The sequence below is a fragment of the Anguilla rostrata genome, chromosome 10 (assembly GCF_018555375.3).
Source record: "Anguilla rostrata isolate EN2019 chromosome 10, ASM1855537v3, whole genome shotgun sequence".
NCBI classification, from domain to species: Eukaryota; Metazoa; Chordata; class Actinopteri; order Anguilliformes; family Anguillidae; genus Anguilla; species Anguilla rostrata.
In genome coordinates, this window is record NC_057942.1 from 42,639,150 (window position 1) to 42,666,265 (window position 27,116).

The window sequence follows — 27,116 nt, forward strand, 5'->3', positions numbered from 1 at the left end:
GAAAACTGCTATGGAAATACTAACCTGAGCACAAGCAGTCTTGTGCTGCTCTGTTCCACTTCAAACCGTGTTTGAAGCTTGTACAGGCCTTTTCCCGTATTGTAAAACTGAGCCCGCTGATCGCCCACTCAGATGCAATAATAAAACTCCCCAGCAGGGGGAGATCGTATACAATGGTATCAGTGTCAATGCCCTGCTGTATGCCGGTATAGCGTATAGGAAGTGATAAATGAATTAGGCATAACGATCGAGCCCTTAAATTAATACTGATCTAGATTTCTCCAAAAGTCTCTTTGTTCCTTTATCAGCTTTAATTTAATTAATAATTATCCAGGGAGCACAAACACCTCAATAACATTTCTGCAGAGGCATAAATTAGATCATATTCCAAATGCAGCTCAAAATTCAATTAAAATCTTTATCAGGCCAAATTAATTATTGCATAATAAGGCAGAATGGACTGGATAAAATACCACACAGGGGAGTACCTTCAGGCCAAGGATGGCAAAACACTAGCACAGAAAACCCATCGTAGGGTAAACATGTCATTGGCATGAAACAGTCCCTGCCTTGTTAACAGTATTTAAAACCAGCATAAAGGTCAAAGTTAATAGCTAATAAAATTTCACCGCACATAAGCTGGTCAGACAGGGCAACCCCAACATCTCCGCAGATCCAATTAATAAATTCTACATGCGCTCGTTATTTTTTTCCATTTTGTGACAGGTGTGACCTTTAATTTTCCCTTTTTTTCCACCACATTCTTTTAGAAGTACTGCCTTTCTTTTTTCGGATGTGGAAAGTTGTTGTACTGCTCTGTGTTCCAAAGTCTTCCTTCACTGAGGTTAAGAGTTTATAACTAGTATATACTGTATATCATTCTGATAAAACCTGCTTTGACTGGCACAAATGACCCTTTTCCCCCAAATATGCATTATGATTTGCCTCACTTGTGACCTCACATTAATATAAGCCATTCCAGGTTGACATAAGTCCACCTAAATTCCATGGATGCGCTTTGCTAAATCACCAATGGCCTGCTACCTCTGACAAATGATGTTGTGCCTCCTATTGACCTGTTAACTTATTACATAATGTTGACTAAAATGTGGAAGAACCAATCAGATTACAGGAAACTAATCTCATAAATTGTGTCCTTCCTTTCCAGACAGTCTAGAGAGAGAGAGAGAGAGAGAGTATCTGGAGACAGTCTAGACTGCATTATGTGCAGCAGACGATGGGTGAGCTCTGCTTGGTCGGAAAGTGGATTGATTTATTTATCGGACAGCACGTGACCCCGTGTCCCCGCATTGTTCCGAACGCACGCTCCTCGCTACGCCCGCCCCCGTGGCCCGCTGCTCCCCTCCGCTCTCGGCCAGACCGTGTCCAGGGCTCCAGCCCGTCAGAGCGCTTCCCGCAGCGTTGAGTCACAGACCGTTCCTGTTAAATTTCACACCAGGCCTTTATTCTGATTATTTCTCCTCATCCGTACAGGTTCGGGGAGGGGGGGGGGGGGGGTTGAACCCGACCCCCAGGACATGTCGCTGTGTGTGGGAAACCGCCAAAATGGCGTCTCAGAGAGGTGATGCGAGGACATTCTCTTCCTTCCCACCTACGCTCTCACGTCCCCAGATTCAACCCTCTCCCTGGGCCCTTGTGATTAGATCTCAATCTCTAGCGGACGGAGTATATATAGAGTATAGATGTCTTCATTGTGAAGAGGACTGATCTTGTTAACTGTGTGAGCCCACCTCATTGCGCACACAGGAGGACGCTCGTGACAGTTGAAAGTGGCCCCGTTCGATTGCTTGGCATTGCAAGAGATCTGATAAAACGGTTGTGATTATTTGAAATCATGGATGCCGTCACTGTTGATTTCATTTCTTGAACAAGAACCCAACTGTTTGGATGTGATGGGTATAAACTAAATGTCATATCACATAATTATAAAATATATAAATATATATTTCATACCAATCACATGTTGTCATTGACATTTATGACAATATGACATTTATTGTCGTTGTCATATGAATTGCAGATTGTCACTGACATTTCTGTCCTGTCACTTTCCTGTTTGTGCCAGCCAGCAGCAGATGGGCCCCCCCCCCCCCGGAGACAGGCTTTCCCTGGCCCTGCCGCCCCAGGCCTGCTCTTGGGGGGGTTCAGGCCCGGATCCCTGTACAGCTGCATTGTCACGATGCTGCTTGTAAAAAGCGCTACGCGAATAAAAGTGAAAATTGAGTCCATGTACACCGCGGCCGGCTCTGACAGCAGCGTCACTCGAGCGAATAACAGCACCGAGCAGCTGAGTGTGGCTCAGAGCCTCCTGTGTGGGAGTCCTGGATGTAAACTAGCCGGCTCATCGCAATGACCTGCACACAAACAAACTGCTCCAGACCCCCCCCCCCCCCCTCTCTCTCTCTGCATGGTTTCATCGCTCAGTAATGACCTGCTTTCACCAGCGAGGTGAGCTGTCTGAATTATTTATCTCATCGCCGCTCCAACTGTGAATAATCCCCTCACATCTCCAAGAGTGTTTCTCTCTGGGTTATATATGTGTGTGTGTGTGTGTGCGTGTGCGTGTGCGTGTATGTGTGTGCGTGCGTGCGCGTGTGCGTGTACATGTGTGCTTGCGTGCGTGTGTGTGTGTGTGTGTGAGTGAGTGTGTGTGTGTACGTGTATGTGTGTGTGCGTGTGTGTGTGCGTGTGTGTGTGTGTGTGTGTGTGTGTGTGTGTGTGTGTGCATGTGTGTGCGTGTGTGCATGTGTGTGTGTGTGAGGACAGAATGCAGTCTGCACAGGATGTTATTTTATTCACCTGACCAGTCAGCACTGTCTATATGAGCTGACAGGCTGATAATGGAGGCCACTGATACTGTAATCCCACTTATGTTTCCAAATATAACTCCGTAAGAAAGAGACATTAACAGACTGTTGTTTAAAATAGGCTTTATATGATAATAATATTAATGAAAATACTACTACTACTACCACTAATAATAATAATAATAATAATAATAATAATTTCAATTTTATTGTATTTACTTATTTATTTATTTATGCTTTGTGTTCTGTAGGCCTTTACTGACGTTGAGGTTCAGCTTGTTCATGGAAATATTGTCTCTTTGGTCTAATATTACTCCGTGCCATTGTTTTATGCAGTGGAATGTTCATTAGCCATTACCTAGTGCTGTGACAAAAAAGTACATGAGATGTGTGTGCAGTGTAAAGTACATGAGATGTGTGTGCAGTGTGTAATGGATGCATTTTGCATGCCCCTGTATTTATGTATTCAAATTTCAAAGCAGACAATGCAGACGAGAGCCCACAATGCTGTTGACCAAGACCTTAATCATTTGCATCTCATCGTTTGTATGCCCGATGCCTGCTTTCTAAAGACGTGCTTACCCGCTGGGCTGAGTTTTTGTTTTCTTGTTCATGTACATGAACACGAATACACAGTATACCCGTAACTTTGTTTATGGCAGACGTGTGTCTGTGTCAGGCTATTTCAGCTCAGTGGTAAGAGCTGGGGTGTGGTGTGCTTGGACGTCATGCTGGACAATGCATTAACCTTAATCTATTTATTCTCAGAAACCGTCAACATTTTAGTGGGGATGTGTGTTTTGGAAAGGACAGACGGAATGTGGGAATGGATGTTAAACAGTCTAAAGCCAGTCTGAGCATCTGGGCGCTCCGTTCTGTCAACAAAAACCACTGCGCCCGGGGATTCGTCTGCTTGACTCGACTTATCGATATTTTAATTGGACCTCAGTTGACCCAATTTAACAGCCGCTTCCATTAGTTTGTGGATAACAGGGACGTGCGATACCTGATGTATAGAGGTTCTTCAGAACTGAGGGTTTAAACTACTGATATACTATGAAAGAGCCAGAATAACAATCTCACTGAACCATCGATAAGAGGGAAAATCTCTCTCTCTCTCTTTCTCTCTCTTACTTTCCTTTTCTCTTTCTAGAAAGTAGATAATTCATGAACCGTAGTACAGCGCTGGAGAGATGGCTATAAATATACCTCCACTTCTATTTTTTTCCCCCCTCTGTCTCTCGTTCAGCAGTGGCGGTGATGTGTGTGGATTCGTTAGAAAAACGCCGCGCTCTCCCCCCCGGACCCCTTCGCCCTACCAATCAGGGCCCGGCTCCTCTTGGATCGGCGCCAGGCGTGGCGTCAGGAGGGCACTGAGGCAGATTCGGCAGAGCGATTGCTTCTGTCTTTACCCCTTCGTTGCGGAGTGAAAGAACAGGTGCAGACGACATCCTCTTATCCTTCTTTTTCCTCGCTGCTGGAAATAGCCAAGAATCCGTTGGGCTGTCTGTTGTTATCTGTTATAATTAGAGGAAACACACACACACACACACGCACGTATGCATGTATGCACACACACACTCACACACACATGCACGCATACACACATGCACATGCGCACACACACTCAAGCCCATGCATGCCAACATACACACATGCGTACATACACACACACTCACACACACACAGACAAGACAGAAAGCAAAAGAGAAAAGTTCTGCTTTGGAACTGAAGGCACTACAACAGTCTTTTCTATTCCAGAAAGAGCTGAGGGACAATGTCTGCATTTTGACACGTCACATGTCGCAATTACATATTTCCAGCAGCAGACTGAAGTGCGTCTTCATGCACAGAAATACGCCCACGAATAAGAAAAGAAACGTTCTGAACACCGCCTGTCTCAACTCTGAGAAATGTTACAGTAAACTGAACAAACCTCCTGGAATGTTCGTCCTCTCGACCCCCTATCTCTGCTTTGGCCTCTCTCTCAGCGAGCGAGCAGCTGGTCATCAGTCATGTGACTTTACCTTCGTGGCGGTGCGTCGTCCTGCTGCTGCCCGCGATGATCCTTCTGCAAATGTTACGAGCGAGTTGCTCCAAGGGCAAGACCTGCTTTTACAGCTGGGGGACTTCAGCCACGTGAGTCCCGCCCCTCGATCACTGTGAGAGAGAAGATCACGGAGGTGTTTTAGGCTCGATTGGATTCCAAAAGTCAGGCTCCAAGACAGTTTGTATATTTACTATATGTCCTAAATGTTTTTGGGGGGGGCATCCGTCTCTGTCTCTGTGGGCTTTCAGGGAAATTCTCACAGCTTCATGAACTTCCAGATTAAAAAAGACCCTAAAGTTCCTAAAGATCTGTTTGCAAATGTTTCCAAATTATTTATATCAAAATGATTCCAAGTTCCAACAACACCACCTCCAACTATGCAATTTTGTATTTTATATGTTTTTTTTAATAACAGCTCTTAGTCTTCTTTTGAACTTTTCGTAACCTTGCGCAGGTATGAAAACCATCACCTGCATGAACACCACATGCTATCCAAATAACCACAGCCTCTGCACACTGCAAACCACAGCCACTAAATCCTATTATTTGATTAGCAAATCTTTTGCTTGTCCTTGTGTTTGAAGTCATGGGGGTTGGCAGCATTACCTTCTTTTTTGCAGTTTATCGTAGCCTTGAATTCAGAGGTTATTTCTGGAGAGGATGTTTTTGTGTGTCATAGTTGAACTCGGTTGGCATTTGTCCTTTGCAGGCTTGCTTTTTATAGGACCCATTGTCTACTCCTCCCAGACGGCTGGAGGTTTTTTGATGTACTGAACTGTGTCAAAGGAAGCTCCTCTTTCATAAGATTCTGTGTCGTTATTTCATTTTATTTTATTTTATTCAGGAAAAATGGCATTTCAGAGCTCACGAGCTGAGCCCTGCTTGGGAGAACAGCAATGGGTGATGGCAGACATTTTATGAGATAAGATGTGCGAGATTCAAGTGAACCTCCACCCTCTGAAGCCCATGCGTGGGGACAGAGACAGGGACAGAGACAGTAACTGCGACGTTCCAGCAGAGCGATTTTAATACGCACGGCGAAACTAGCTTGGCCGCCCGACTCCCGCCCATCCGATCGTTATCGGATTTGTTCTCGTCGTCTGCATTTTCTCCTCGGTAAACTTTCCTCGCCGGTGCGAAGCGACAACACGGCCTATACAAAGCGCGTCCCTTTCTCTTTTTTGAGTGGAAACTCCCTGACTGGACTGGGAAACACCGCGGAAATAACGAATTTACTCATGCGCCCTTCACCTCACAGTAAAATGTTGTTTTAACTCAGCTCTTGAGTACATAAGGTCCCGACTGGACTTGTGCACTCTGTTAGAGTTCAGTAAACACTGGACATTTATTTTATGTATTTTTTTGCACACAGTAAATTTCTGGCCTTCTGTTATATTATTTTGTTGCAGCAGACCTCCGTGTTGTGTCTGAGCAGCCATTGGTCGGTTGGCTGCTGAAGATCTTGCTGCGTGTGCATCTCTCTACCTCAGGGTGTTCTCTGAGCTTCTGCAGTGCTCAGTTATGTCCCTGAGATCTTTTTATTTATTCATTATTTTGTGTTTTCTTTTTTCTTTTTTTGTCTCAGTGAAGTATCTCTGGGGAATGATTTTTATTTCATTTATTTATTTATTTTTAGGATCAATATCATCTATCTGAAAAATGTGTTGTTGTGTATTTGTTTATTTGTCTATGTGGAATTCACTAGACCAAGGGCGCCCAGTCTTATCCAGAAAGGGCTGGTTTGAGTGCAGGTTTTTGTTTTAGTCCAGCACTACAACACCTGATTCAACTAATTAACTAACCCATGGTCTTTAATCAAGTCAATGATAAGTTGAATCAGGTGTCCAAGTGCCCGGTTAAAACCAAAAACCTGCACCCACACTGGGCCCCTATTTGGACACCCCTGCACTGAAGCTTTTATATAGTATAAATAGGTAATATTCAAATTTCTTTGTAGGCATGTTTTTAGTGTGTGTGTGTGTGTGTGTGTGTGTGTGTGTGTGTGTGTGTGTGTGTGTGTGTGTGTGGCCAGCCGTGTGTGCGTGTGTGCATATGTATGTGCATGTGTGTGTGTGTGTGGCCAGCCGTGTGTGCGTGTGTGCATATGTATGTGCATGTGTGTGTGTGTGTGGCTAGCCGTGAGTTTGCTGCCCATTCTACGGTCTGTCCCGGTTGTGCGTGGCGAGGCCTGTCCATCCAGACGTCCTCGGGGGGGTCACCCGGGCAGGAGGCAGGGCTGGCAGTAATTGGGCTCTGGGGGACGGGTGCTCACAGAGCACCAGAGATGGAGAGAGTGTGGCGGAACAGCAGGGAAGAGAGAAGCAGGTCTGTGGGGAGGCCAATTACCTCGCCGGCTTTCCTCTTTCCTCCTCCCTGACCCCCTCTAATTAGCTTCTCTCTCTCTCTCTCTCTCTCTCTCTCTCTCTTTTCACTCTCTCATTCGCTTGAGTTTAATTAAATTAAATCTGCGCTGCATCTGAATTGTTTTTTTTGCTGACGTGACGAATGCTGCACACGCGTCGCCATGGTATTTTGGAAATACCGCGGCGAGCCAAAAGCTCGATGCGTAAACCACACACGCGTTATTTACCGTTCAAACACCAGCCTATTCCAACCAATTCCTTGGCCCAACACAGTGGCCTGTTGATTCCGCTGGTCGCTGAAAAGTTGCTGAGAGTCTATATGGATGTTTATGTTTTGATCTCTGGGCATTCAGGTCACTTTTCAAGGAATTCAGCATGCAGTGGGTCTCATAAGGGTGTGCTAATGTGTTCTCAACATGAATATGCCATTATTACCGACTTCGTTTTTAGGTTAAGAATGAGCGTTCTTTTCTTCCTCTCGATAGAGTTGCCGTCTCACCAAACCAGCACGACTCCCAGATTGAGGTCACATCGGCTTTCCGTCGTCCCGTACTCTCTGTACTGTGGCCGGGAAGCAGGTGTCAGGACCTTAATCGGGTCGACGTGCCCCCGTCAGGTCATGTCAATCTCGCAGAACGGCGATTTAAACACTTTTCTGATATTTTCAGTGTGATATGAGGCGATGTTCAGAATTCCTAAAGATCTGTTTGCACCTGTTTCCAAAATTATTGATATAAAAATGATTCCAAGTTACAACTACACGACCTTCAACATTGCAACACCAATATGTCACACATATTGAACCATATCCCAAAATTACGCTTCTCATACATTCGTAAATTTTGTTGAAGTAATTTGGCACTGTGGCTTTTTCATCTAGCCATCTCGAGATATTGCAGTGTTTATGTGCAATCAATATCTGCAATCTTCAGTATTGTCAGCAGAAAGTTTATGTCCGCAAAGTCTGATGGAGTGCTCGTACTAATGTAAAGTATGCTATTTATTTTTCCAAATTAAACATTTCGCTAGTTTGTTTCGACTCCCAAAACTTGTTTGCATATTTTTTTTCATGAAGCAAATATATATAAGGCACGCGTTGGGCAGGGGGTTAACCAATGAAGACAGAACAACTTGCTGATGTTTTGCAAGGAACAGTGTCGGGTGACGCCGGCCTGGAACTCAAGGTGCAGGGCTAAACAGGCAAGCATCTCTAAATGGACTCACAGAAAATAAGGTGTGGACAGGCATTTATGTCAAGAGCTAATGGTTTGACTAGCATGACAACATTGTTGTCCACTTGCCATGACCTTCTTAGTCATCGGGGGTGTTTTTATGAAGCAGGATTACTGGGTTAGCTGGATAGCTGCACTGAGTAAAACCTAGAGCAGCTCTTTTTACTTCAGTCCATGTGCCAGATTTGGGAGAGCTAACTCAGTAATCCTGTTCCGTGAAACAGGGCCCAGATCTGAACCCAAACGAGTGCCCATGGGAGATTCTGTCTCACACAGAACTTTCCTACCTCCATCAACAATGCATGAGACTGGCTGACCTTTTTTTTTTTTTTGTGTGGAAGAGTTGAGTCACGTCTCTCCTCCAGGATTCCAGACGCTGGGACATCATGTGACCCTGCCGGTATAATCTGTTCTGACAGCATGTGGTTCCCCCGACGCCCTATCAGACAACTTCATTTTGATGTTCCTTGATCACTACCTGTGGTGAAAAAAATGAGAACCTGAATAAAAAATAAAGGCAGAGTATGCATGCAGGTTTGTACTGTATATATGTGTGTATATGTGTTGTTTATGCTACTGTCTTAAGAATGGTATTAAATATCCTCAAGCATACTGAAAGCCGTGCATATTTCGTTTACATATTGTCTCATAAGCCCATATGGATAGGGAATCTGAAATGGTGCACAACACTTAAAAAAAATCAATAAACTGATCAATACATCAATTAATCGATCAATCAAACTGAGCTTATGCATTCCACTCTGAGTCATAACATAGCATTATTACACGGAATCATAGTGGAAGGAGAGTATTCTTTCGTTGTCAGTTGTCCAACAACTCTGTTTCCTGTAATAAAGATCTGTTCAAGTAGCATTATAAAGAAAAGAAAAAAAACATTTTAAAATAGGTTGGGGAAGGGTTTAGCTGAACACCGGAAGCCAAGGCCAAGACCAAGTTCAGGAATGTCACGTTATTTATTTGTTGGGGCCAGCCAACTGTTTTCTCTTGGATTTATTTAATCATTGAACAATACTAGATGTCTTTTTTAGAACAAAAACAGTAAAAGAAAGCAAACACCACAAATTCCAGAGCATAAATTAATCAGCGCAGCGTATTTCAGGGCGAAATATTTTCATCCTGAGACCTCTTAACTCGCTGGCCAGTTCAAAATGGCTCCATGAATCTTCATGTATTTTACCGGCTCAGTAAGAAGCCTGGAGGCATTTGGGAGTTCTGTGTACTAAAGACACACAGGTAGTCACTGTGCTAAGGAATCTGCGTTCTCCCCAATTCTGGGGGTCATCAGCAGACTTTGGTGTTATTCCCTTGCCCCTTCACTGTTTGTGTTGAGTTTGGTGAGGCACTGGCAATGTATCTGGTTTATTTAGTGACAACGCAGCCTCCGTGAAAGCTCCTCGCCACGGCACTCGCCATTACTAGGGTTGTCACCGATAACATAATGACTTGCCCGCAGACGAGCAGTTGTGGGAGTCCGCGTCCCTCCTGCTGAGGTGATAGCGCGTGATCCTTGTTGAAAGAGTGCAGAACTGACACTCGGAAAAACGTCAGGAATATGCGGTTTGGCTCTGTGTGCTTCTGAGAGAGGAATGTGTTTATAGGCGGAGCAGCCGGACAATATACGACATCGGCTTTTGAAAACGAGTCCAGCCCGACACATTGCATCACTGAAGATACGCAATCCTTATATGGAATTCATACATCACCTTTTACACATCGAGTACAGTTTTCAAAAATGGGACGTGGAGGATAAATATAATGAAATACCAATTCATAACTGGCAAGGAAACCCTATATAATAAAACAGAATGTATAATAAAGCCCGTCCAAGAAGCGCCGTAGCATGTTAGCAGGTGTCTGGATAGAATGGATGATTGAAGGCTTTGCATGTGACGTCATGGCGGGAGGCACCGTAGGGTTTCGATCCGGAGAGGGGGGTGGTTGAGGGGGGGTTGAGTAGATGAGAGAGAGAGAGAGAGAGAAAGAGAGAGAGAGAGAGAGAGAGGTGCAGTTAACAAGAGCGGAGCCTTTTACCCGTCTCCCCTGCTGGAGCCATAGCTCGCAGCCTAACATGGGGCAGCTTTGAGAGAGAGAGCGATATCACTGTGGATAATAATCTCACGAAGCCAACAGAAACTGTTGCCGCAATCTCGCGCACGGGCTCGCTCACAGTGCCTGTCCACACAATTCGGTAACAAAAATAATTTTTAAAAAAAACTATGATGATGCTACTTTCTGTTTCACAGTCTACTTCTGCGGTGACTGGATCAAGCTAATACACAAGCGGACTCGTTCCCCCCGTTCATTGTTCGCCGCTTCCGTCTGACAGCAGCGGACGGGAATACGGCATATGTTATGGTAAGTGTTCACCCTGTTATCCCAGCCTGTGCCTTTTGTAGTTTTCCTGAATAGATGGGCCGTGGAGATGAAAAGGATTCTGCTGTCAGACCTCGGTGTGCGGGATCAAAGCGACTTCTGGACTTCGTCACAAAACAGTAAATTTGAAAATTATGTTTTTTTTTCTTTCTTTCTTGCGTGCGCGCATTGAAATACTGTGTTTTATGTGATACAGGCGATAACGGTGTCGCCGCACACAAAGACAGAGGCAGCATAGATCTTTGATAGGCTGTTAGATAAGCATCGCTTTTCAAGTATTATAGTACAATGTAGCTATAAAAGAATATTAATATTCATTTCCGTTTGATCATTGGACCTTTTTATTCAGTGTTGTGTTTTTGCTACGAGGCACGTATTGTAGCTTACTAGCTATTTCGTTTCGCTATCCAATTTAATATGCAAGGTTGTATTTCTAAATCGGGTAAATCCCCGTTGCATTTTATGACAGTAAATGATAAAATGATTATCTTCCCATATCAAACGCCATACAGGAATGCATAATTTATAAAGTTGCCTCCAGGAAGCATACCCTGTTCACTTTCCTTTTCTTAACATAGATGCTCAGAGTAAAAATCCAAAACACTAAGAAACTATATTACTGCACTCTATTAAATAAGGTTTTGAGTGGCGTCGTGATGTAGCCCACTTTTCGTTTTTATAAACACCACTAAATAGAACTAACGCAAACGTCCCTCACTGGACAATGCAAAGCTGCTTTAACTAAGAGTTTGAACATACAGCAAATCCCAGTCCAGCTCTGTGAAAAAATCTTGAATTTTGATTTCGTAGCCCATTATACCAATTTTACCAAACAAAGTGTTCTAAAATATGTCGACACCTATATTATTACACCTATTATTATTATTATATGGTCAGGTGTAGTTGTAGTTTTAACTAGCAACAGTTGACTTGTCAGCCACCTCAGTAAAGGACTGTAATCACACAACACGGAGAATGTGCACATAATAACAATGTTTGTTTCTCCCGTGGGTTACATGAATGACAGGAACCCCCGCAGTGTCTGTGGACACACGCGCTTTCTGCGCGTGCTGTACACAATGACAGGGCTTTGCGGGTTGCGCTGAGACACAGTATAGAGCGACTGAAAACGAGAGGCAGCGAGTTCTAATGCTCCGTTTAAAAAGTGGTCGCGAGCTTTGACGCGTAAGGTTCTATTTTGTCAAAGTCCTTTAAATTTGATGAATTTTCTGAACAGTCCGAATACGGTTGCTATTGCATTGTATTCTGTGTGTGTATGGCAGCTGCAGGCTGTACATAAAACATGCTCTTGAATAATAATTTTCATTTATAAGAGTTTTGGACAAACACAATATTAAGAAGTAGACATATTACGACATTTGTGAGAATTCGTATACAGGCAGTCATCTTAAATGCATTAATTTAACACACCATACATACCAATGTGTCACGCTATGATGGTTTATGGAAGTTATCATAAGTGGGTGTTTACGAACGTCACTAAAGAGAATAAGTAAGAGTGTTATTGGATGTGAATGTGAATGCCATTCTGTTGCTTTTTGTTAGCACTCAGCAAAAGGCATGTTTACATTGTATTGTGCTCAATAAGCAGACATTTCAGACTATGTAACAGGCATGTTTACATAGTGTTCTCTGAGTCTTGACCCTAATGATAATTCGTATGCTCTAACTGTTTGTCAATGACTGTAGACATTACTGTATAAAGTATTTACTGCATTTGGCTAATTGCTCTGGTCTGTTGCTCATTTACTGTGTGTTTCCTGTGATGGTGTACTTAATGTGCCTTACTCTGATAGCCTTCTGGCTTCAGACAAAATACATTTATAAATGAAAAATAATTCTCCAGATATAGTCCACTGAGCTCACAAATGGAGTCAATTATAGCTTAATCCTGTATGTCTATCTGTACCTTTGCCTGTGTGTGTGTGTGTGTGTGTGTGTGTGAGTATATGAGTATGTGTGTGTGTATCTGTGTGTGTGTGTGTGTGTGTGTGTAATTGTTTGCTTGTGTTGCACTGAGGACTAAAGAGGTCAGGTTCTTCTATTGTTGCCAAATCTTTAAAGCAACAGTCATCAGAGTAGCCAGAAAGCAGCTTTTTGTGGGCAGACGTCACCAAGGTTAGGACTGAAGGTTATCCGCGAGAAAATTCTTAGTTTTTTTGCAGGCTTTCTTTGTTCAAGAAATTATGGTACAATGAACACATCAGATACATTTTACATTATTTGGTTTTCTTGGAAAAGAACTAGGAAAAGTAAAATGCAGGTTTTTAAATATTTGTGACAAACAGTTGACAAAGTTGTGACTCATGGGTAATGTAGTCCCAGGTGTGCCGCCGCTCACATCCAGTGGCAGGTGGAAACCTGTCCTAGCCGCCGTTGGCATGACTGCGGGCAACGTGACCTCGCTCTTGCGGTGGCACCAGCTGGCATAGAAACGCTGCAAAGAAACGAGCTGAGCTGAGCCAGCCAGCCTCCAAACTCCACCGGGCTTCACTGTCTGGCTGTCCAGGCAGGGGCCGTAGTGTTTCAAGGATCTGTTCAGAAAAAAAAAAAAAAGAAAAAACTTCCTTAGGGCAGTGATGGACCTTGGCGGATTTGATTGGCACACAGTTAATGTTTTATTCAAAATTCTGGCGCTGGCGGGGATTTGTGGCCTGTTTTTTTTAACCGATTGTGTTCTCACCCTTTGAATAAGACATCAGGGGGTGCCTGTGACGGGCGGCCACAGTGTTTCCATCCAGCGCACGACAGCAGATCTGTCACAGTGCGGTCCAAGATCCATAAGTACCGCGCGGCAGCACTGCTGCCCCGACAAGGCCAGCCAGCGCAGGGAGCATCGACCGGCCGGCCGCGGCGGGGCCGGGGCAGGATTTACAGCCACGCCGCGGTGTTTCTTTAGCACTTTTTTCATTCCCCGTGAAACTCTCGGGCCACGGCAGATAAACCCTCGCTCTTGCTTCCCCGCCGCCTCGTCTTCGTGCTCACGACCTCCTCCCGTGTCTCTCTCTCTCTCTCTCTCTCTCTCTTTTAGGGGGGGTGTGGGGGCGGCTGAAGGCCGGGAGGATCCAGTGCTCCGGGCGGGGGACAGCTGGCCGGGGGCCCGGCGCTGAGGCGGGGGGTGGGGAGGCTCTCAGATTACGCGCGGATTACAGCGGGATTTACCGACCCGCCGCCCCGGAGAGACGGGGGAACTGGCCCCCGGACACCGGCTCCAGGACGGTACACCGGACGGGACCGGGAATAGGACCTGCGACCGGGATCGGCCGGGAACGCGGCTAGCTTTACCCGGAGGGCTGTTCAAAGGCTGGAGGCTGGGGGTAGTTCCTGCTACCCCCCCTCCCCCCCCCAGTGAAGCAATGAGTTCAAGGGACTGACCGTGGCACGTTGCTATGGGAACACTCACCCGAGACCTGGAGCTTCTGGAGTTCATTTTTGTGCTCCTCATCGCACAGTTGCTGACTCCCCGGGACGGGGAGTAGACCCCCTTCGCACCTTCACCCAGGGGTCATTCCGAGCGAGCGATTTCATCTACAGGCCGTGTTTAAGAATCAGAACCATGCACCTGAGGCTATTAATAAATGAACCAAGGACCATCCTGTACTTTGTGAGCGCGTCCAAGTAATTTATTAGTGTTTTGGCATTATTTATTTATATCCAGTTTTTTAAGTACGTTAAATATTAATGGGGTTGTCTGAATGATCTGCACCACCCTGACCCCCCGCCCCATGCAATGCCCCCTGGAGGCCCTCTGAACCATGGCCAAAAGAGACTCCTCCTCCCCCTTCCTGTACGGCTTCGACCTGGGCGGGCAGTTCCAGGACCCGCGCCCGCTGGGCTGCGGGGTGACGGGGCTGGTGCTGTCGGCCGTGGACCGGCGCAGCGGGCAGCGGGTGGCGCTGAAGAAGCTGGCGATGAGCGACGCGGTGAGCGTGAAGCACGCGCTGCGCGAGTCAGATCAGCGGCGCGCGGCACGGACGTGTGCGGTACGAGTGCTGGGCCCGCGGCGGCCGCTGCCTGACCGCCCGCCTGCCCGCCTCTACACGGAGAGTGCATGGAGACGGACCTGGCCCGGCTGCTGGACCAGGGCCCCTGCCCCCGACCGCCCCCTGCTCTCTACATCGGCTCATGGAGACGGCTCGCTCCATCTCGCCAAGTGCTCCCATGACCACGAACCGCCAACGCTGCCATCGACCAGCTGCTGCTGAGATCGGACTTCATCCCTCGCACGTCGCCCGGACTCAGCCGAGCCAGCGTCTACTCACACACAGTGTGCTGGATCCGCACTATCGGTGGCCCGCATCGTCGACCCGCACTACTCCCACAAGGTGGGTCCCACATGGTCGATCCACACTACTCCCACAAGGTGGGTCCCACATGGTCGATCCACACTACTCCCACAAAAGGTGGGTCTCACATTGTCGATCTGCACTACTCGCACAAGGTGGGTCCCGCATCGTCGATCCGCACTACTCACACAAGGTGGGTCCCACTTTGGTGTCTTTGCCTCAAAAGCGTGACAAAGCTGGCCATCAACGTTTTTTTTTAAAAACCCCAGTGACATGCAGTGGATGAACAATGCAGAGATCTGAAACTCGCTTTCGGGGGGGAAGGAGGGGAGGTGTCTTTAGATTGTTGGCACATTCCAGCACTTTAAGTACTTAAATTAAGTAATCGGTTGGTAAGCACATCGTTTCCAGGGCCTGGCAGACGCTGCCTCTTGGGCTTCGATAAAAACGGAGAGCCAGGCAGTCTCCTCTCACCTCATTTTAAGCAGTTGGTACAGAATTCAGTGAAAACTGAACACTCTTTGGCACTGAGGTACATCTACGGATAATTAGTTTCATAGCTGCAACAAATTGATCAAACTACAAAGTTAATTTAGCAAAGATGCTAACTTGGCGCCTGCAGGCAGAGAGATGCCCTCTGCTGCAGCGGCAGTGCGAAGGTCACAGACTCCTGGGGGCTGGTAAGAGAAGCGATTCGGCCGTATCTGTTTACAGACGGCGTTCTGCGAAGCGTCAGGGTGACATTTCATCCGCGCCGAGTTACGTTACCGCCTCAGTCATTAGCTTCGCAGAATTCTTCCCTGTGATTCTTGTTCAGTATCAGCACGCTGCTGGTTTACAGGGGTACATGTTTCCCAAAGCCACCCTTTGCTGGTTGTCAGAAACTCTGAAAGCGCTCTTATTGCAAAGATCCAGGCTTCAACACTGAGAGCAACTCAAGTGACAATTAGGTGGCATCCTAGGTACCAGCACTGGATGAATCAGGTCAAGGCTCATGCTAGCTCTCATGCTAACAGCGGTGAGCACTGAATCTTCTCTCTGTTTGGCTGTCTGTTCGCGCTCTCTGTAGTCTGTGCCCTCAACTCAAAGCCAGGAGTCCATCTTGTTCGCTGAAAATTGAGCTAATATGCTAAATTCCCTGAAGTTTCATTAAAAATGTATCCCCATTCCAGTAGTGCATTTTGCACCATTGATGAAACAAAACAAAACAACCACAGAGAGAGACGATGAGACTAGAGGGATCCAACAGTCTGGCCAGTGATTCTGGAGGTGCATTATTGGCACTTTCCCTCACCCAGACGATTGAAACGTCTCTCGTCTCAGATTGAATTTTTGACTCTTGGCAGTCATGTTTGAGGACAGAGAGCTCAATGGTCACAAACCAAATCCTCATGGTACACCGGACATGCAAGCGCAGCACTTTTGATTTAGTTGCCTTCTCCACATTAAATGGAGTTTACGTCACATTAATGAAAAAATAAATAGCTTTTTTTTTTTTTTTTTGAGTATGTGACGCTGTATTGCCGGGATGAAGATGGCAGGTGACACTTGGGTAACCTCGGAAACAGCGACGCTCATATCGTCTTCCCCGGTAATCAAACGGAGTGATTGTCCCGTTCCGCTCCGGATTTGGGTTTTGAAAGATTGATGTGATAATTTAATGCCTCATTGTGTATGGTCGTTATTGGGGGGGGGTAAATTCCGTGTAACAGTAGCTGGGCGATCGTGGCCCTTTTGAATGGGGCGCATTGTCAGAGGCGGACCGGCCCGGTGACACCGGAGCAGGGGGGCGGGGGGCGGGGGGGGGCCCGGTAAGAGTCGGAGTGACAGGGCGACGGCGGGAGGGGCAGGACATGCCGTGGACGGGCGGGAGGAAGCGGGAGAAGAAGGCGAAACTCGAACGTGCTCCGGGACGGGTGGAGAGGAAGGGCAAGGCCACCGCCTGCAGGACACTCCCAATTTAGGATCGTTCCTACCCTTCTGTCTTTTTCCTCTGGCACTTTCATGTTACACTCGTTTCTCCATCCAGCACTTATACTGCACTTGTGTCGTTATCTCTTTGTTAGGCTTGCCATAACTTTCCATGCTTACTGTGTGAACTGGACTTGATGTGTTCCAACAAGGTACAATACTCATTATGTAACAGTTATTCATACAACTGTTACATAATGAGTATTGTACCTTGTCAGATCTGTGTTTTGTAATTGTCCCGAGGACCTTCGGTATGCATCTATTGTACGTTGCTTTAGATACAAGCGTCTGCCCAGTGAATGTTATGTAATGTAATGTTGAGCGGGACAGGTGACGATGACATGCGTCAGGTGTGCTCCACGCCACACCTCCACCTTGTGGGGCAGGTGACACCGTATCCAGGCACACGAGTGTTCCGCTCCGCCCCCAAGGCGGCCTGTTGCCGGGGCGACTTGTGTCGTCGTGTTGGAACAGGACCAACCTGTCTCGTCTTCAGCTTTCTCCTCTCTGTCGTTCCTTTCTTCTTCCTGGGGGGCGGTGGGTCATGTCCCCTCTCTGCTCTGCACCTCACGACTCCACAGCAGCTCAGCGACTGTGATATTTGAAAGCTCATGAATTCTCAACAGATACACAAATGCGAAAATCAATACTAATTTCCTTCATGTCTAATCTAATACTGCTTCCAATGCAGCATCAAATGTTGTTTCCATTTTCTGAAACTGAAGTCGTTTTGTGGGTTTTTTAACAAATAAAAAAAGGAGAAAAGCACACATTTCAGCCTGAGTAAATATAAAAAGTCCACCTTGAATTTCTTTATTTGTCTTTTTCAGGAGGCAGTGTTTGCGCAGTGTCTGCATTGTGCTTTGATGGAACTAAATTGGATGGCAGTGACAGGCATTGTTCCGCGCGCTGTGTTGCGGGCCTGTGTTTTCATGCGCACATTGAATCATTGTTGTGCCAAAGTCCCGTAGCACGAAGGCCCCTTTGAAAGCGCAGAACAGAACGTTCAGTTCTTGACTCCATTGACAGCTTTGTTCCGTTTGTAAGAGGAGATAGGCAGCGCTACATAGGAGCTGACTCCAGTCTCGCAGTTACGTCTCTGGGTCCACACAAGCCGAAGAAGTGGAGGGAGGGCTGAGAGAGAGAGAGAGAGGGCCCGGCCCCAGATCAATATTTTCACAGCTCAAAGGCTGCTGGGATACGAGGCCCGAGCAGAGGATATGTGGGAAGGGTCCCCCGTTCTCCCACCATCCACGGCCATTATTAGAAACAGGAGCGGCGAAAATGTGTGTTTTTAAAAAAAAGTATCTTTAAGAACCGTCATTTTGGCCTAAGCGCGTCTCTGAACAAAAGAGAAACGTTGTTTCCCTTCCCCGCTGAATTCACCTTTTCACACCCCCTCGAATAATTCCTCCGCTGGCGGGAAGGAGAGTGGGAGGCGAGGTGAGGAAGGAGGGGAAGAGGCAGAGTGGCAGGAAAACAGAAACCGTTGGAAGGCGAGATGCGGGGGCGGCGGTGGGCCCCCGAGCTCCAGCGCGCGCGAGCGAGCCGCCTCTCATGAAACATTGAGCAGCGCTACTCGGGGTCCTTTTATCGGCACGGAGAGGGAGGGGGGCGGGAGGGACCCCTCGCGCTGCAGTCGCCCCGCTTTTCGGGTGCGGAAGTCGGCGGGGGAGGGGAGGATTCGCTGCAGGATGGACTTCCGTCATCCTTCCAGAGCGCACGCCTGTCGTTTAGCTCAGCTTCGTCTCGTCCGATTTCTGATTTAGCGGAAAACAGCGGTAGTTTGTACTTTAAGGGGTTAAACCCGCCCGTGTGTGTAACGTCTCCAAAGAGAGCGAGAGAACCGATCGGCTTTACACGGTGACGGACAGGGCTATACGCGGCGCTTTCATCCACCACTTCGCAAAAAATGATATTCCAGTTAAGCGTAACGACACGGTTGAGTTTATTAAACAGTGAGCATTTGCGGGGATGCGGTAAATTGCTTAATGACCGGTCAGGTCTGAGCGTTTTTAAAGTGCTGTTTAAATGCGGCGCAGGCTGTAATCAGAGGTGCTTGTTGCCCGTTACACAAGCGCGGCGCTGGAAGCGAAGCTGAGCCAGAGCCGCGCTGCGTGCGGAGAGGGGGGAGGGCGGTGCTGATATCCACACGCGGCCTCCGGCTTGTTTGGGAGGTCAGATTGCCCGCCTGCTGCGCTGCGCGGGGTTTAGACCTCCCACAGACCCGCTGACAGAGTGACGCAGGATGGTGTTCGCAACCCAAACACGTTGCGCAGGCGGCTCCCAACTGTGCGTGAAGTTTCGGACTCTCCTTGCTGGTTAGGCCGTTATAATCAGGCCACATTATCGTGTGGTATCCGGAGATCTCCATAAAGGTTGTCTAAATCTGCTCTGTTACCTGGTGCATAGTGCTCCTTCTTCATCTGTAGGTAACTGTCCTACTGTTCAAATATCTATGGACAATGTCAATGAACTAAGTTTTGTTTATTTTCTATGCATAATATTGGGAGAAGGCCGGACGGTAGATTATTGTGTCATAAAGCAGATATTGAGGCATGAGCATATTTGGTGTGTATCTCACGTTCTCGTTGCTATGTGCTAACCCAGCGATGTTTCCCTCTGCTCCTCCCCATCTTCCCCCGTGTCTCCCCCTGCGCCTCTCTGTCTGTTTCAGGGGTACCTGTCGGAGGGCCTGGTGACCAAGTGGTACCGCTCGCCCCGGCTCCTGCTCTCCCCGAACAACTACACCAAGGCCATCGACATGTGGGCGGCCGGCTGCATCCTGGCCGAGATGCTGACCGGACGCATGCTGTTCGCCGGTGAGGAGAGGAGAGGAGGAGGGCGGGAGGGAGGGAGGGGGAGAGAGAGAGAGAGAGAGAGCGGACAGGACAGCGGAGGAGATGAGAGGACAGATAGAGCGAAGGGGCACTGCTGAACAATACATCAGCGAAGAGGAATTTATTCCTTAGCTATTGAGACAAGCCAACCCGCTGTGTGGGACTTTCAGATCAGCTGTGTGTGTGTGTGTGTGTGTGTGTGCATTTGTGTGTGTGTGTGTGTGTGTGTGTGCAAGCAAGTGTGTGGAGTGAACCCTGTGAGTGTATGTGTGCCTATGTGTTTTTTCCTTTACTGTTCCTTGCAGTGGGTCATTCAGATCCATTAAAATGCATGCGGGCAGCCTTAATCAGCTGAGCTCATAACCCCCCCCCCCCTTCCCAAACGTGCCCAAGCATCAGCTGATGCTTAAACTGAAGATCTCGTGTCGAAGGTCACCTCAGTTGTGTGGTCCTCTGTTGTGGCGCCCCCTGCTGTTTTGACCCTGTCCGGCCCCTTTCTCTCTCTGCAGAGGAAAAAGAAGATGGTCTTAGGACGAGCGATCGATCTGTTTACTCAGTGCCAGTCTCCAGATCTCTCTCTTGTGGGACCCCTCCTCCCTGATACAGCAGTTAACAGCTTCACTCTTCATGAGTCTTTTTACCCTGTCCTGCTCAGCATTGTACTTCAGTCAGGAATCTATTCCCTTCTGCCTTGTCTGTGTTTCTGTATCGATCTGTTCACTTAGTTTCTTCATATTTTGCAGCTTCTTCCTTCCTTTTCCAAGAGTGAATTACTTGTTTTTTTCCCCCAATATACCATATAGGGTCATTCTATGATAAGTTGTTTTACATTAAGGGCAACCACACTTGATGCAAAGAAGAAACTTCGTTTTACTTTCGCAAAGTGTTGTTGTGAAATTTCACAGCATATTCAGGGCATAAAAATCATCTTAAGGGAAAATAAGCACAGACATTTATAGCGATGGCTTTTAGCAAAATTTATGCCATTTTTGTATCTTGCATTTTAGAACATCAGTGAGAATATGATCCTTGAATAACGGCCTGTTTGAGGTCTCCAGGGAAACCAAAATTCAGTTGAGTAAAAACAAGCGGTACTGTTTCAGAAAGGTTTGAACTACAGCTTGTACAATGCTTGTCTTGTTTACCACTTGCTCTGTTTTTTAAATACTATCTACGGCCCTGCCCCCATTTTCACAGGTAATCTGCAGATGCCTGTATTCTCTAAGGAATCCTATGTGCAAATGTTCTAGCATAACACTTCGGGTTGTTTGTGATTTTTCCAGTGGCTCCTCACCAACAAAAATTGTGTTCGCTCGTGACCAGCGTCATTACCTCCTTTCTGTCCGAGAGTCGGCAGTCACACCCGTGGTTGGCCATTTTACCTGCCCGCGTCCCCACCTCGAGCTCAGCCTCGACACGGCGTCAGAATGTCGCGTGTTCCGTGTTCTCAGCCTCGACACGGTGTCAGAATGTCGCGTGTTCCGTGCTCCCCAGGGGCTCAGCCGCGATGCGGCGTCAGAATGTCGCGTGTTCCGTGTTCCGCAGGGGCTCAGCCGCGATGCGGTGTCAGAATGTCGCGTGTTCCGTGTTCTCAGCCGCGATGCGGTGTCAGAATGTCGCGTGTTCCGTGCTTCGCAGGGGCCCACGAGCTGGAGCAGATGCAGCTGATTTTGGACACGGTGCCCGTCCTGCGGGAGGAGGACCGGCAGGAGCTGCTGAGGGTCATGCCGTCCTACGTCAGCCAGGGCTGGGAGGTGCGCCGGTCGCTGCGGGACCTCCTGCCGGAGGTGGACGCCGAGGGTGAGAGGCTAGGGCGAGGGGAGGTGGTGGAGGGTGAGAGGCTGGGGCGGGGGGAGGTGATGGAGGGTGAGAGGCTGGAGCGAGGGGAGGTGGTGGAGGGTGAGAGGCTGGGGCGAGGGGAGATGGCACCTGAGAGCAGTTAGTGGCGAAGCATTCAGAATCAGACTGTGTGCAGCGGGCATCTCAGTGGTCATCCCAATGGCTGAAGAAGGGAGACAGTTTCCCGCTCATTCTGTCACGTCTGCTAGTTATTTTGAATTATTTGTTCAGGTTTAATGGGAACATATTGCCTCAATTAAAATGTAACAGGGCTCAAATATGTGACCAGCATATATAAAGCGTTTGTATTCACAGGACTGAATCCGTCTCTGCCATTCAGAAAACGTGCATCGATACAATTCCCCTTTCGTCTCTTTCCCCCTCAGCCACTGACTTCCTGGAGCAGATCCTGACCTTTAACCCCATGGACCGGCTGACGGCGGAGGCGGCGCTGTCCCACCGCTTCCTGCGGCAGTACGCCTGCCCCCAGGACGAGCCCGTGTGCCTGCAGCCCTTCCGCATCGAGGACGAGCTGGACGACAGCCTGGTCACCGAGCACTGCCACAGCCCGGCCCCGCCCTGGGACAGCTACGAGAGCCACACGCCGCAGTGGGACAGGTATGCAGCTACTGCTAGCACGTTCACACTGGGTCTGCTAGTGTAGCTACTGCATGCAGTTCATTGGGTCTGCTAGTGGTAGAATGCTGCAGATTCCACTGGGTCTGCTAATGCAGCTACTGCTAGCACGTTCACACTGGGTCTGCTAGTGTAGCTACTGCTAGCACGTTCACACTGGGTCTGCTAGTCTAGCTACTGCTAGCACGTTCACACTGGGTCTGCTAGTCTAGCTACTGCTAGCACGTTCACACTGGGTCTGCTAGTCTAGCTACTGCTAGCACGTTCACACTGGGTCTGCTAGTCTAGCTACTGCTAGCACGTTCACATTGGGTCTGCTAGTGTAGCTACTGCTAGCATGTTCACACTGGGTCTGGTAATGTACTGTAGCTAGCCACGGCTAACACATCCACGTTGGGTCTACTAGTCTAGCTATGGCTAGCACATCCATGTTGGATCTGCTACCTCACACAACAGCAGGACAGATTATGTAGTCACCTCCTACACTGGGGCAGGTATGAGAGCCACACATTTAAGAGATGGCCCCAATGGAGCCAGTCCTATCCAGTCAACTGGAGGGCCACATGGTTTTTATTGTTAGCATGTAATTTTAATTCCATTTAAAGCAGGAATAGACATGGTAATCCCTGGCCACAACTAACCAGTTAATTTGTAGTTAATTCATATCACCGTAGATTTAAAAGATAATGTGACTGCGGATGAACAGACAGGGAATGAAGCTGCCCGGATCAAGCGCGGTGATGAAGCCCAGACATAATGCCCCTGAAGGCACAGTGGGGCTGAGACACTGGCTGGCGGCTAAATATAGAGCCGCGTTTTGATCCTAATTAAATGTTCTGCTTGTCCCACCCGCTTCATTATGATGCCATCCTTGTCTAACACCAGGCCATATGGCCTGGAAGTGTTACTGACGTGAGGTAACACTTTACTCGAAGCCGGTCTTCGTGACACTTTCATAAGCTCTGAACAAAGCCCGAAATCAGGCTTGTCGTAAGCAAAAAGTTTTGACTGGCTTATAAGAGCTGCTGCCCGGAAGCATGTAATGATAAGCATTATGACATAAGCTCTGATGTGGTTATAATTCTTACATGTATTCTTATGACAATGGCTATTGTGTAGGTAACGCTTATTAATGCATTACGAATGGTACACAAGACCCACTTCAAATTGAGTTGTACCAGAATTTAGATGAATGAAAATTGGTGAGTTGCAGCTGAGTCATGTCATTTGGCTCAGGCTCAGAGTAAGATGAAGGTATAAGCCGCACAGCCGAAATCCGCGTCAGCTGAGATTAAATTAAACTGCAGTTGACATTGAGCTCCGCGTGTCCCATCGCGTCACCCCCCCCCCACTCCCTCCCCCCCTGCAGGTACGACACCAGCGTGTCCTCAGACCTCTGCTGGCAGCCGCCGGGGCAGTGCAGGTGCGCCCCGGGGGTGTCGGACGGGGGCGAGGGCGAGGAGGAGGAGGAGGTGCAGCGGGACCCCCGCGCGGGCTCCGCCCCCCTGCTGGAGGAGGTGCAGGTGGACCCCCGCAAGTACTCCCACAGCAGCTCGGCCGAGCGCTTCCTGGCGCACTCGCACTGCTCGCTGGACCGCGCCGAGCTGGACTGCGGCCGCTCCTGCGACTACAAGGTGGGCTCGCCGTCCTACCTGGACAGGATGGCGTGGCGGGAGGGCCGGCCCCAGCACTACTCCGAGCCCCAGCTCATCCTGGACCTGTCCAGCTGGAGGCGCGAGGGCGGCGGCCTGCCCCCCCGCGCCGAGGCCCCGCCCACAGAGGCGCCCGGCGACCTCTTCCTGGAGATATCCCGCTGGGTGGAGAGCACGCAGTCCCGCCTCCGCTCCCCAAGCCCGCCCCCGGAGCCCCTCCCCTCCCCTCCGTCGCCCCCCCTGCCCCTCTCTCCCACCGCCTTCCCCGGGCCCCTCTGCCTCAGCCCCCCTCCCGTGCTGCTGCCCGCCCCCGAGCCCTCGGACGAAGAGAGCCGGACCAGCCCCCCTCCCTCTTCCTCTCCTCCGTCCCTGTTTCCCTCTTCCCCCTCCTCCCCTCCGCCTGCCCTCTCTCCCGCCGCCCCCCCGGCGCCCGCCTCTTCCGCGCATGTCCGCGCTAGCCCCGCCCCTTCAGAGGCGGTCCCCCCCGCGGGGGTGGAGCCTCAGTTCGACCTGGACGTGTTCATCTCCCGCGCGCTCAAACTGGGCGGCAGCATGGACGGGGCCCGGCTGGCCGACCTCAACGGCATCCCCCGAATCCCAGACCACTGCCCGAGCCGGGGCCCTCCCAAACCGGCCCCTGAGATGGTCAAGGCCCAGGGGGGCCACAAGGAGCACTGGTAGGGTGGGCTGGAACCCGGGGCCTTCTCCCCAGCGTGGACAGCCGTACGCAAAGCAGCGTGACCCGTTCCTTTTTACACCGCCGCGACGTTCAGGACTGACGTGGCGCTCGTTTGGGTCGGACGCCGCGCCCCTGGGTGTCAGCTGACCAGCTGAGGCATCAGCTCGAGCACAGAGAGAGGTGTCTCTCCCTAAAACTGGCGCTGGTTATGTGGGCGGCCTCACACAAAGAGGCATTCGTCACTGAGGCCGCAGTCCTCGCTCGATGGGAGGATGTGTGTGAACGCACGGCCGTGTGCAAGGGTTGATGGGAAGGGAATACTCGCCTGGTGATAGGGTGACCTTGGGAGTATGTATAAGATGGAGAAAAGTAAGACCTGAATGTAAAGACATGTATGAAAACCAGTTACTTTAATAACTTGCTGAGTGTCTGGTTGATCAGTTCTACGACTAGTGCAGAAAGGACTGTTTCCATGGTTGGGCGAGCTTGTGTAAGGGGGTTGGCCTAAATACAGTTTCTGTGTGACGGTCTGTTTTTTTTAAAGCAAATCCTATTTTCACATTTATAACACAACATTATTCTTCAGAGTCAGGTTATTTAATGACTGGTAGAGCATAGGCTGTACTAGAAAATATATGTTTAAGGGATATTCTTCAGTAATCGGAACTTGCCTTTCACCTTGTGAAATTCTTAAACTGCAGGTCCAAATTTAACACGTGTAGGATCCCAGTCCTAATCATAACATTAACAATTATTTTTCAACAGTCTCTGTTTCGGTTTCTTTTTTGGGCACTGAATGTATTTACATGTCAAACCATATAACTAAGGCTGGCCTAATGGACAGAATAACTGTCTTACATGGACTGTGACTGTTGGAAGGGGGTCAGTTGAGTTCTTAGAAGTAATGTCTTGACTACTTGCCTGATTTCTAATGCTAATGATGTTTTAGCATTTCAGTTATTGCTGAGCACATTCACCAAGGATACTGTATGTAATTTAAGACTGTAAAATACTCTTATGACTATTATTATTCTGTCCACTCTCCCTCAGATGCTTGTAAGTATCTGATGGTGAGACATGTTTTTCTAGTTTGTTTTTGTGCGTGCTTTATAACAATAATAAAGTTGACTTGAGAAATGATGTTATTGAAGGCTGTATTGATTACCTCCAAGGTTTTGTGTAGATACCATACACTCCCTTTCTGGCTAATTCTACCACAGCCACATTTTCATTGGGAAACAAGAGATTGAGACACTGATCAGTGGTCACGGAAGAATCACCAGGTTAGTACTGAGAACTGATGACACTTAGTTGGTGGATTGGTTGTGCACTGGAAGATAACATCCGAGCCGTGGCCTAAACTAAAACACCATATACTAGGCACAACACCATAGCCCCCAAGTACAAGTAAACAAACCCTATGCTCATAATTCCTGAGATTAATTGCAGACAATGACATAGCTGACAATGGTGTTATAATTGAGTAAAGAATGTGCTAATTGTTCATCAACGTGATATTTGCAAGAAAAATTACATTAAGCCAATCTGCTTGAGGCATTAGTCTTTATGGGTCCGTCCTGCCTGTAGTCTCGTGCTTATTGTAGTGTGGAGGTTTTAGCCTTTTCTGTAATGCCACGGCCTTAGGGACCACAGACGTTAATTAACTCCATGTGGGACGTAACTGCTGAGCAAGGTTTATTCATTGTTCACAACTGCATGATGAAAGAGCCGTGAAATACAGCATGCTGTGTAATACTTATGGGTGTGAATCCTTTAGCACACAGCAATTCAGTGCCTATATTTATGGTTGCCATGCATTATGGAGAAAGGTACATTTCAATAAAAAACTGTTCGATCTTAACATTTTGTAACAGTTACAGACAAAATCTTTCAGTGCATTGCTCAGTTATAATGTAGCCTCTGCACATGCAGGTCCTGTTTTGCTGATGAACAAAAAAAAAAAAAAAAAAAGAGTTGACCCACAACTTTGAGGGGAGAGTTCTTGCGACGACTGCTTATCTCAGCACTGTTCTTACAGGGATTGAACCCGCACCCCCCCCCCACCCCACCCCCGGTGTCTTTTGGCAGAGGGTGAAAGGCAGAGTCTGTTACAGCCATTGTTTTGTTTTGCATCACATCACTTCTCCTCTGACAGTGTCCTAACTGTTACCCTTGAAACACGACGCCATTTTGGCTCCATCAGTCATGAGAGCACAGGTGGAAGGTGCGTATAGGACAAAAATGCAATCTGCTGCATTGTCCATCTATCGTCAATACCTGCTTATCTTGGGCAAGGGTGCAGGAGGTGCAGGAGCCTATCCCAGC

The 27,116-nt window shown here is 48.3% G+C and overlaps 1 protein-coding gene across 1 annotated transcript; it reads left to right on the plus strand.

The window, feature by feature from the left end:
• The first annotated feature begins 10,463 nt into the window (after nucleotides 1–10,463).
• On the plus strand, nucleotides 10,464–25,931 carry mapk4 (mitogen-activated protein kinase 4). The gene is given in 8 exon segments (XM_064297301.1): nucleotides 10,464–10,849; nucleotides 13,920–14,929; nucleotides 14,932–15,104; nucleotides 15,175–15,213; nucleotides 19,823–19,967; nucleotides 21,624–21,785; nucleotides 22,211–22,442; nucleotides 23,830–25,931. Coding segments are annotated over 7 exon segments (2,001 nt in total). The 5' UTR covers nucleotides 10,464–10,849; nucleotides 13,920–14,643; the 3' UTR covers nucleotides 24,794–25,931.
• Nucleotides 25,932–27,116: the final 1,185 nt, after the last annotated feature.